Source organism: Ciconia boyciana, chromosome 6 (assembly GCF_034638445.1).
Source record: "Ciconia boyciana chromosome 6, ASM3463844v1, whole genome shotgun sequence".
Taxonomy (NCBI): Eukaryota; Metazoa; Chordata; class Aves; order Ciconiiformes; family Ciconiidae; genus Ciconia; species Ciconia boyciana.
The window spans coordinates 69,325,525-69,336,919 of NC_132939.1; the positions used below are offsets into that span (position 1 = coordinate 69,325,525).

The 11,395-nt window shown below is 43.3% G+C and overlaps 1 protein-coding gene across 3 annotated transcripts in view; it reads right to left on the reverse strand.

The window, feature by feature from the left end:
* Nucleotides 1–11,388, reverse strand: part of KLHDC1 (kelch domain containing 1) — a 34,035-nt gene extending 22,647 nt beyond the window's left edge. Inside the window, exons 1-4 of one of the 3 annotated variants that reach the window (XM_072866014.1) lie at nt 11,117–11,388; nt 3,945–4,015; nt 1,261–1,378; nt 198–316 (exon numbers count right to left, since the gene is read on the reverse strand). In XM_072866014.1, the coding sequence (XP_072722115.1) occupies nt 198–316; nt 1,261–1,378; nt 3,945–4,015; nt 11,117–11,236 (428 nt within the window). In that variant the 5' untranslated portion in view covers nt 11,237–11,388. Of the gene's footprint in view, nt 1–197; nt 317–1,260; nt 1,379–3,944; nt 4,016–7,898; nt 8,296–11,116 lie in introns of those variants that run through there. The other 2 variants (XM_072866013.1, XM_072866015.1) reach the window with 2 other exon arrangements.
* Nucleotides 11,389–11,395: the final 7 nt, after the last annotated feature.

The following is an 11,395-nucleotide window of genomic DNA, read 5'->3' on the forward strand; positions in this document are numbered from 1 at the left end:
TAAAGTGGGTTTATACTTACCATTAATTCAGCTCACATGTGAGAAAACTCTGGTAGAAAGTTGTTAGGAGAGTTACACAAAATCCCATAGCAAGTCAAGCTAAGAATTAGTTTCATGAATCCCAAACCTGTGTTCTCTTCACTTTATAGTACTTCCTCTCTGCAATTAACACATATTAAATATTCTTAATGTGTTACCTGTCCTTATACACCCAGCAGGAAAGCTTGTCACGTGGTGTAGGAGGTTGACCTTTAAAATTTGTAATTTTTTTCCACCTATAGGTTCCATTTTTTGTTCGCAAATTAACATAATACAGCTTAAAAGAAAAAAATTACAACATTTTCAGTATAAATGATGTCGAAGAATGCAGCACAAATCACCAGCAAAAAGAACAGCCCACCACCCCCAGAGTACGCTACTTCCTTTGGAAAAAATAAAAAGAACTGTCAGTGAAGTTTACAATATGTAGCAACACATAGGAAGAATCTGATACCCAAGAACACAAGAAGCATGAGAATTGGCAGCACGTTTCCTTGCATTCACTCAGCCAGACCAGAACACTAATATCCTTCTCCTTCCAAAGTCAACTGAAGCCTTGCAAAAAAACTTCTGCAAGACAAACAGCTCTCGGTTCAATTCTACTGGCAGAATTGGCAGCGGTTCTGCCTAACCTAACTAGGTAACAGCACAAAAATCAACAAGGCTTGGGAACAGAGTACTAAACTGAGATCTGATTACAGGCTCCATTTCAGTTATTTTCTAGTCAGGACTGAACTGTGCCTTCACTTACACTAAATGATAAAACAGTTCATTTCCTCTATTTTGCTGCTCCAGCCTTTGGTTACAAGGAAAACCGGTAGCTATATTATTACCTGATTATATAAGAAAGGTAATCACTATCAAAGAGCAAAAATAAAAGTGATATTCTGAGATCAGTTTCAAGTATGGCTGCCAACGTATTAAAAAAAAAAAAAGGCAATTGGGAAAGTCCTGGCAGTTTTCAGGAATAAATACAGAAGTTTCATGTAATGGGTCTCATTCTGAAGCTACGATTCAGTGAAAAATCCCAGAAAAATATATGGAGTTGAACATTAAAACAAAAACTAAAGTTTTTTGTCAGTTTAAAAGGATACCTTTTCTATAAAAATAAAGCTTTTCTTTAAGTTTCTCCTTAATTCAAATGCAAACCAGACAAAACAGTAAGGTCAGCATTATTATTCATTCAAATACAATACGTTATGAAAGAAAAGAATACAATACCCGATTACTGTATCCTTTATCATCAAATCCACCAAAAATGTACAGCTTCCCATTAATGCTTGCCCCACAGCTTCCCGACATGGAAGTTGGTAACTCTCCTTCCATTAGGTGCATTGTCCTGCAATTTAGCACATACATTAAGTCTTCTAATGCTGCTTTCAAACCTGCTAAAATTAACAAAGCCAAACCAGATGTATTAATAATTTTTATACTTAAACCTAAACATACAGTTGCAATGTTTTGGCCATAACTAGAACTAGAAACTATAGCTGATATATGAAGTCAGGCTCCTGTGGTGTAAAAGGACTTTCACATGAATATTGTGCATACGTTTATGAAGCATCTCCATTTTTCCAAAGGTGAAGCCCATATTAAAAGAGCATTAGTAGAGCTGAAATATTAATTATTCAAAACCTGGAAATACTATTAACTCCAAAAACTCCTGAAATGAGAACATGGTATTGCTGTTATTTTACAAATGGAAAACTGAGGCAGAAGTAGAAATAAAGGGCAGAAGTACTCACTAATTTTGGTACCCAGTATGCCACTCCTAAAACTGCATTTTGCACTGTATTTAGCATAATAAAAAATCTTCAATAATGCCAATTTTATCAGTGAGTTCTCTGTTCCTCAGCAGCAGCAGTTCCTAGCCTTTTCCCTGCTAGTCTCACTTACAAACCAGAAACTTTTGTGATGTTAGAATTTATATCACAGGAGTCTCAAGCACTACACAACTATCTGACAAAACTAAATTCCTGCTGAACTCAGGAGGCTGAGCATTAGGCCAAGACTGCACTTTGAATCGTTACTCCACATTGAAAACAGCTTTCCTAGGATCTCAAATTTCTACAGAAGATAGGGACCTGCATTTCCCTCACACATACACGCACAGAGGACGCAATTTGTTTAGGGTTTCCACCTTGTTGCCACATCTTCAGTCTGTAGATTTAGCAGCCAAATCCCAGCCTGTCTGTACTGGCACTCCAACTCCTTGCCCCAGCTTTCCTGACGACATCTTGTTTGCTTTCACCCCACCATTTCTGGTTGAAGCTTCCTTCCCCTGCCGTTCCCATTCATTTTTCTCAGCTTTCCACCTGACTCTGTGCCTTCCAACTGGGTCCTCAGCCCAGTCTCCCTTTTCAGTCATGGTCTCCCACCTTCAAAGCCTGATTCCACTTTTTCTTCTCTCTGCTAGGTCTAGTATCACCTCACTTGTTGACCCAGTCAATTCCATTCATTCCCTTCTTCGATACGTCCACATCTAGATCAGATGCCTTCATTGTCTATCACTGGTGGCTATACAGAAGAAAAGGATTCTTACAGCTTTGAGTTCTGATGCTTGACCTTACCCCAACCTAAAAGAACTGGAGGCAGCCACTAAAAGGAAAAGCTTTTTATGCACTAAATCACCAGATGTGAATGATGCATGTGTAACCTGTCCCTACTGAAAATGGTGCTCGTTAACAGCTGCTCAGGGCACTGCTTCCAAATAAGTTTGTTCTGGCACCAGCACTGCCACAGGCCAGCCCACCTTCCCCTTCTCTGCTCTTGCTCTCTCGTTCCTGCTCAGTGCACTCAGCTGTATGTGTACAACTGCCTGTGCTGTAAACTGAATTAGAGCAAGAATGGATCCAGGTTAAAAATAACCCTAAAAAAAGAAAAGTTATATTTAACCCAGATCACTTTCCTGATCCAATTTCCCATGTGACTGTATAAACAGCTGTACCAGTACAACTGATATGGGGACATCAGGGGTGAAAACCAGAGAGTATGAGGTTGTTCTAGCCAACCCTTTCACCAAAAGAAACAGACAGCAAACCACAGTCTCAGTGAGGGTACAATCTTAAAAAAAAAAAAAGAAAAAAGACTTGCTAGAACTTCACAACTAACCATATGTAAACTGTTGTTTTCAAAGTCAGTGACTTGACCACACAGCTGTGAAATTTCATATATACTGTAAGACACCTTCCTGATCTAGCTCGTCTCCCCTTTCCCCTCCGTTTCAAGTTGTTGCTTTGAATATGGGTATGCAAGGAATATATAAACAGGTGGGAGACTAGAAAGGCAGCTGGCAGAAAACACATATAAGCCCAAATGGATACTACTTTACCAGACTAAATGCAATTATCGTAATAGAAACCACTGGAAAACTTTAAAAAGAGGCATTGTTATCTCTCCGCATGTACAATGTGTAAACACAATGAATATAAAATGTAAAGATTAAATTGCTAGTGATGTGCAAGATCTGGTTAGTTGTAACTTATTTATGCAAATACACTCATAACACAATTAAGTAATAACAAAAACTACATAACTGTAAATAGATCAAGAATGCAAATATCCAGCGTTTAAATGGTCCTTTTAACATAAAAGTTAATGTATGGAGAACTAAGCCAAAATAAATGCACAAATAAAATGCACCTGTTTTAACAACAGAGCCTTAAGCCGACCATTTCAAACATCCTCCTGAAAAAAACAATGATGCTTAAGGAATCATTGTGTTTCCTAGAGCAATTTGCAAGTACATATGTCTGTTCTTCACTCTTCACATTAAACATCTGCTATTTAAACTCCAGGGAACATGCCCAATAACTCATGTAACTGAAGTAAGTCTTTTCACTGCAGCTAATTGTAATTTATGCAAAGATCAACTTTATATATTAAATATAAATTACGCAACTTACCATAACCCGCTATCCATTTCATAGATCCAGAGCTCATCATTAGGCAGATAAACTTCATTTTCTTCAATTGACTAAAACCGAAAAAAAAGTGCAAATGTTAAATCAATTATGCATTATACACCATACGTTTTAAAATTAAATACCAAATCATGTTACTTAGCAACACAGATAATCTTAAGGAGGTAATCTACCGGAACATAAGTCATACCCCAACATTATTGCTCTGATCATTACAGTTTTAAACAGGCAGCTCAATAATGCCAATATTTTACATTTCATACTCGAAGTTCAAAAAAGATGTTTTTCATTTTTTGAAGCTATGAAAAATACTTAGGCATTTCCTGATGCCATTGAGCTTTGTGATTGTTAATGGCATCTTTAATCACTCATTTTAAGGAGTGAGGATTATAAAAAAGTAATCTTGGTGTATCAGAGGTAGGGAGAGAAGTGTTTCAACATTCAAAAAGCAAGATGAATATAATACAATAGCCAATTTATAAAAATAAGAAAATAGCACAGGCAAACAATTAAGTCATTAGGAAACATACAAAACTGCTACTAACAAGTAGCACAACAGTACCGTAACATGACCATGGATTTAAGAAAAAAAAATCTTGAGAGAGACTGTCAAAGATGCTTCCCTCCTCTATTAAAATTCTGTTACTAAAGGAAGTATTTTTTCAGTCACTGATGTGATCACTCCAAGCAAGTTTTGCTGTACTGTTAGCCTTCATACCTCCAAATACAGAACATCAAAGATGAGCAAAGTATTAATGCTGTTCTTTGGGGCTTTTTGTATCTTTAAGGAAAAGAGAGTTCTCCTTCACCTGAAGGATTTTTCCTCATTCCACAACCCCTTTTTATCTTTTCCAGAAACTGAGACTTTGCCACGCTATGTAGATGGGTAAAGAACTACTTTAGAAGTACTACTAAAGAGCAACAACTAAACAGAAAGTTAGAAAAAAGTACTCATTTTAAAAATAAGGAGCTTAATTCCTCAGGCCCACTCATTAAAGGCACAGATTTACCAACTTAACGGTTCGCCAAGAAAAATGTGTAACAACATAAACCAGACCAGATTTGAAGCTCCTGAATTAAAACTCATTATCTTTTGTTTTGGGAGATACTTTTAATTAGGAGGCAATTTTTGGCATAATGTAAAAATACAGATAAAAGTGTAACTGAAAAGCACAAAAAGAACAGTTACTTGCAGCAACTGAAGGAAGGTACTTGAAAGAACAAAACATCAAGTATAAAAGAGCTCAACCTATGCCATAACATGAATGAGAAAATTAATTCCTCTGTGGAAAACAGATCTATGAAGACTCCCAAACAGAGGCCATGTGAGAAAGAAAAATAATTTGGGAAATAATGATGAGGAAGAATAACAAACAGGAGAAGGAAGCCCAAAATAATGCAGTTGCAGCATTCAGGCTGGGTAACAATTACACCATTAACTATTGTCTTACCATTAGAAAGAAATGAAAGACTGTGAGGGAATAAGCAGCCACTCAGTAAATAAAAAAAAAAATTTAAAAAAGTAGATCAAAATGAAATTAATGTGAGGAAAAGAAGTTAAATACAAACCTGAAATTTAATTATTAACAATTCAGTTACTGATACTGATTACCTGCCTTTAAAAGATATTTTATTATTACCTTCTGAGTTTGAAAGGTGCCAGTTGGGCATTATGCACTGTGTTTGGTACAGTTTATCCTGCCAGGTACCTTTCATAAGGTAGGCTCTGCTGTTACACACAGCTGGCAGCTTTCACAAAGCGCGCAAGTCTCCTCGATTTAATCTAGATACATCAGTGGTCAGAGGCTGAGCGTTTGCTACGGAACCAGCTCGGAGCAAATACACTGATGCCAAAAATAAGTTAGCTGGGCAGTAGTCCACCATCAACATGTGAAAAGTAAAAATGTAAAATTATTTACCTGTGTAAAGTGCTACTTAAAGAGTAGCAGTGATTTTCATAATACTCTCCACAAATAACTATGTAAAACTACTAAAAACGTTTGCAAAGTTTATCTGCTAAACTTAACCTTGTCTGTTTTAACTGTGCCATGAACCCAAGATCCTTTATTAGAAAACCTTTGAAAACACTGCGCTAGCCAGTCCAACCTTAGTTTCTAAAGACCAAAGCATAAAGAACTACCAAGTGTTACCAGTGATTTAGGTGTTGCATAGTTATGCAGAGTATTATGGGATTTAAGGCCAGGAAAGGACACTAAATCTTCCTGTACATCACAGACGACTCACATTATTTCAATATATGCTTATTCTAAAGGTGGCTAACTTCTTGACACTACAAAATATGTATTCAAATCCTTACATGACTTGCAGTCACAAAAACCACTACCTACCAAAGACCCCCAAAGGGAAGAAAAGCTGTGGAAACAGTTTACAGGCTCCTGAGGGTTCCTCAGTTTCATTAGTTTGGTATTGGGCAAGTCTGGCCACGCAAAAGGCTAGAGAAGGTGTGCCAGTGTAGCCCAGACAGTGAAACCCTGCTGCCTCGCCTCCTACCACAGCCGAGGGTTTGTATTTCAGTAGGCAAATCTGTTTGTATTTTCAGTATTTCAGTAGTCACCAGCAGCACAACCCTTTCCACGTCAAATCAGTCAAGCTTAGGAACAGAGCAACTCCTCAAATTCCACAGGCTGCCCAGCTCTACCCAAATGGCGGGTAGAGCAATGTTTTTAGTTATGAAACATTTTTAGTTATGAAAAAAAGAACATTCCAATTTCCAGAAAGTAAACTATAATGTGCTTCAGGAAGAGACAACTAGCCACTAGTACCCAAGAGCCCTAGAAACGGCCTTCCCTCTGCTATTGCACACACTCATAACATATAATGTATTTTCAAATTTAAAATCAGGAGTCCCCAGCTAGAATTCTTTGCTTAGTACAGAAAGACAAACTCTGCACATCTGAGAGTTTACCTTAGCCCATAAAAAACAGAGATAGAAGAATACGGAATACATTAATAGAAATGTGTTTTCAACCTTATCAAGACCTGGAATAATACCTGCTTGGTATTATATATTTTAGGGCCAACACATGCAGACACTGTGGATAAAATGAATTGGCTGCATATAATGTAATATCATTCATAGTTCTCTTTTGGACAGAATTCATCCAGACGTAAGAGTCACAAGGATTTACTTGTGCCAGAACTGGTACTGATCTTTCAATGGAAAAAAAACAGATGTTTCTAGTCTGCCACCAGATTGTTTTTGAAGTGACAGAACTGCTTTCTGCAGGAGAAAATGCACTATACATAACACACAACTACTAATAAGTTAAAAATGCAGGGACTCAGGAACAACAATTACACACTGGAAAAACAGAGCCGCAAATTATAGCCGTCACCCCACAGAGGAAGGGAGACTGGAGAAGCACTCCCAGAGCACACAGGAACCACAAGTTTGTAGGACAGGGGAAGCAAACCGGCTCCACCGGCCTTCCCCCAACACGTGCCCCGTGATGGAGGAGCTGAAAACGGAGCAGCAGGCAGCCATAGGCGCCGGTCAGGGACACCTATGCTTACAGAATGGGACAAACAGACAAGAGAGGAGAAACACACGCAGAAACTCCCTCCCCTTCCCGCCCTTCTCCTCAGGGCGGCCGCCGCCATTTAAAACGCCCGCCCCTGCGCGGCGGCTGCCCCGGCAGCCAATCGGCGCCCGCGCTGAGGTAAACAGCGCTCGGCTCCCGGCTCGCCGAGGGGCTGCACCGGCGGAGGGGGCGGCTGGGGGTGACGCGGGGGGAGGCGGGGCGGCGGGGGAGCCCCCGCCGCTCCGCTCCGCTTCCCCTCCCGGGGCTCTTCAGCCCGGCTCCCCCCGTGCGGCGGCGCGCCGCCCCGCCGCGCGGCTTCTCGCTCCCCCCCTCGTCCTCCCTCCCCCGCTCGTCCTCGCCCCCAGCGCCCTCCGGCCGCCTCCTCCCGCCTTACCACGTATCCCCCCCACACATAGAGAAAGTTCCCGTCCACCACGGCGCAGTGGCCGCTCCGCTCCTCGGCCACGCAGAACTGCTCCGCGGAGTCTGCCGCCATCTTAGGAGGAGGAGGAGGAGGAAGCAGCTCGCCTGCCTCAGTGTTCGCGTCCCGCCACCGCCTCCTCCGGGAGAGGCTGCGGCTCTCCGCCGGTCGCTCCCCTCAGGCGGACGGGAAGCGAGGAGGGTCCAAAGTGTGGGGCGTCACCCTCCCCTCAGCGCAGGGGCCATGGCGGGCGCTGCCGCCGCGGCCTCCTCTCGGCCCCGCACGGAGCCGGGAGTCGCTCCGCGGCCGGAGCCGCCGGGTGGGGGTTAAAGGCGGGCGCGGTGCCGTCCGGCGGTGCCCGCGGGCCACGGCCCTCCCGCTGACCCCGGCCCCCTCGGCGCTGCAGCCGGAGGAGGCCACAGGGTGCAGCCTGGGGGGGGCCACGGAGGTGGCCGTGTGGATGCACCTTGCTAGATTTGTCCTTGCACAGCTCCTGGAAGGGGCACTGTCGATGTGGGTACAGACTGCTGCCGTGGGGCAGAACACAGCGTCTGCCCAGTGGGGCATGTTGAACGTTACGGTGTGAGATTTAAGGCCTAATAAACCGTGCAGAAGCCTGTGAATAAAAAGCATGAGAGGAAGAAAAAAGCACAGAGAATTGGATACCTAAACACAAATCCAGTGCAAGAATGGAAGGAAGAGCTGGGTCTCAACATGGGAGGTTGTTTAAAACAACTGCAGCAGAAGTCACCGTCTCTCTGAAGGTGGGACAAGTTACGCTCCTGCCAGAAATAGCAGCTATGAAATAGTAGCTGATATTAATTAAAACAATTGTACAGGAGTTCAAACTGTTGACCCCAGAGAGAAACATCCTGTGAATGCTGTCCTCTAACCTGCAGCCTGGAAGCAGACAAAGCGAGTAGCTACGTCCTGCGGTGTGGTAGAGTACTTCAGAATACCAGAGGTGCTGCACAGGACCTGTGTATCGGGGCCAGTGCTGAGCTAGAGGTAACTATAGAACAAAGCTGATGCTGGGATCTCAATGGGTCATCTCCCATCATGACCCAAACTACACACTTTTTTCATTATTTGAGGGGTTTCCAATCCCTGTTATCCCCACTTATAGTCTTTCCCATATGTTGGCCTGCCCTTAAACAGCAGGCTGGGAAAAGCAATAGCCTGTTACGCTGCCCTTCCAGCTCTTACACTGTTAGATCAACAACCCAGTGAATTCCAGCTGAACTATGGATCCAGCTGGAATGAATGGAATTCAAAATAAAATGAGTACAGCTCTTCAGAAAGAGTAGTAGAGTAGAGCTTGTAAGAAACGAGCACTTTAGTGTCTTGTAAGAGGACACCAAAAAGTAATTGTAAAGATTTTCTGGTGAAAGTGGGACATATACTTCCTCTGTTGGATCTAGGAGGGAAGACATTAACTATTCCTGTAAATAACTGCTAATATTAAAATGAAGAAATGTAATGATGATGCACTGGGATGATGGTTAAAACACAGGAATTGGAAGAGTTAAGAAAAACATGGGTAACAGGCAAACTCTATCTATAGATCTATAGGTCATGTAGAGCTACAACGTGATGTATCAGAAAGAGGCTTTGGAGATGTGCAAATTCAGCAGCCCATGGCTTTTGCCAGCAGAGCAGTGACGGACATGAAAATGAGATATTTGTTGTGCTCGGTGTAACAGAACAATTCCATCGATTCACCTTTGGCATGAGGTAGATGTGCTGTCTGATGATAAACCATTAGGCTGTCTCAGCTGGCTCTCTGCTCTCAAGCCACACATACGGAGACTGTGATGTCCAACAAAGCCGTGGCAGGCAGCGGAGATGAGGAGCTGGGCATGGCTTCCAGAGCTCAAGACAGATGGCTCAGTGGAACAGAAGTCTACTATTATATCTCTGGTGGGAGGCTCCAGGCAACCTAACAGAACCCCAAATACAGCAGGATGCTGCAGGAATATGCTTTATATTCCCAGTTTGGTCATATCTTAAAAGAAAATTAGTTTCTTTTTAGATGAGGGGTACATTCCTTCTCCAGGTGTACCTTCCTTCTTCAGGTGAGACATGAGCTGAATGTCAAAATCAGATTTTTTTTAAAGGATAATAAGCAGTAATCTTAGCAAATAGAAGAACTTACGTAAGGATTGGGTTCATAATTTGCACCTAGCTGCATGCCTGAGATGAAAAATGGATCATATTTCCTGCCAAAATAGCTGAGACCTGTCAGATGGTAGCTTTTTGTCTAAAGAAAGTAGATGCAGCTTCACCCATGAGCTTGCTCCCAGATGAGGAGGAGTGATTATAAACTATGCAGTTGAGAATGGCCTATAGAAAATAGGCTGACATTTTTTATCCGGCTTTATATCCCTGCAGTCTTTTGATCAAGGAACTTTCTTTCAGAGTAGCTTTGTGAGCATTCTGTGGAATAAAGCTGTACTTTGTGAGATGGGGCTCAGAGTGTTTGAATGAAATATCCATCATTTTTCATCTGGAGAGAAGGCAGCAGTCCCACAAGACTGGAACTGTATGAGGCCCAGTGTATTTATTTATCACGCTCTATACCAGGACTCGGTATGTTGCAACAGACCTCAACTGCTCAGGGCCAAAGGAAAAATGGCGTACAACAGTGGTTCCCTGGTTATGTGTAAAAACCACCATGGAGATGGTCATGTGCTTGTTGGCCAAGACAGAACCCACTGGAAGGGATCCCTGTCAGACAGTGCTGGCGCATGAGTAGCAATGAACTGGGGAACTAAGAGTCTGCCATATGCTAAACTTGCAGGCAATGGAGAGCTGTCCTAGGAAATTTGGCACCCGGGTAGGACAGTTCCTGTCAGCGTGTAAGAGTGTAAGAGAAAGGGCCAGGGTCCCAGTGCACCCGTCCAGCTAGGGAAGAGCCCTACGAAGCAGCAGTTAAAGGCAGAGGTATGAAAGATATTGTACAACCAAGCAACTGACTGCAGAACTACAGCAGACTGCGAAGGGCCCCGCTCCAGGGCCGGTGAACCTCAGGAGAGACTGATCAACGAGCGAGAAGAGATGAAGAACGGGAGAGAAACATCCCATGCCGTCTCACAGACTAAAGGCATCAACGGGTGAAAACAAGCTCAGTCCCAGGAGTACAAGCAAGACCCATTCACAGCCGGCCATATTTGATGGACGTTCCATGTTACCTTCTTAGTGTTAGCTTGCTTTTTTGTTGTGAAATCCACTAAAGACCACTGTGCCTCAACTCCGGTGGGCAGCACGGCACAAAACGGTGCCGTTCCCGGCGTGGGCGACGCGGCAGCCATCCTTTCTTCCAGGACGTCGGAAAACACGAGGCGCCGACACCGCCCGTCCTCAGCCCGGGGATCCCCCCCGCCTCCCGCGGGCACCCAGCAAGGCCGCGCTCCCCAGGGGGGTACCTCAGCCCCGCGGTTCTCCGGGCGGAGGCCCGAGGGGCGCGGCGG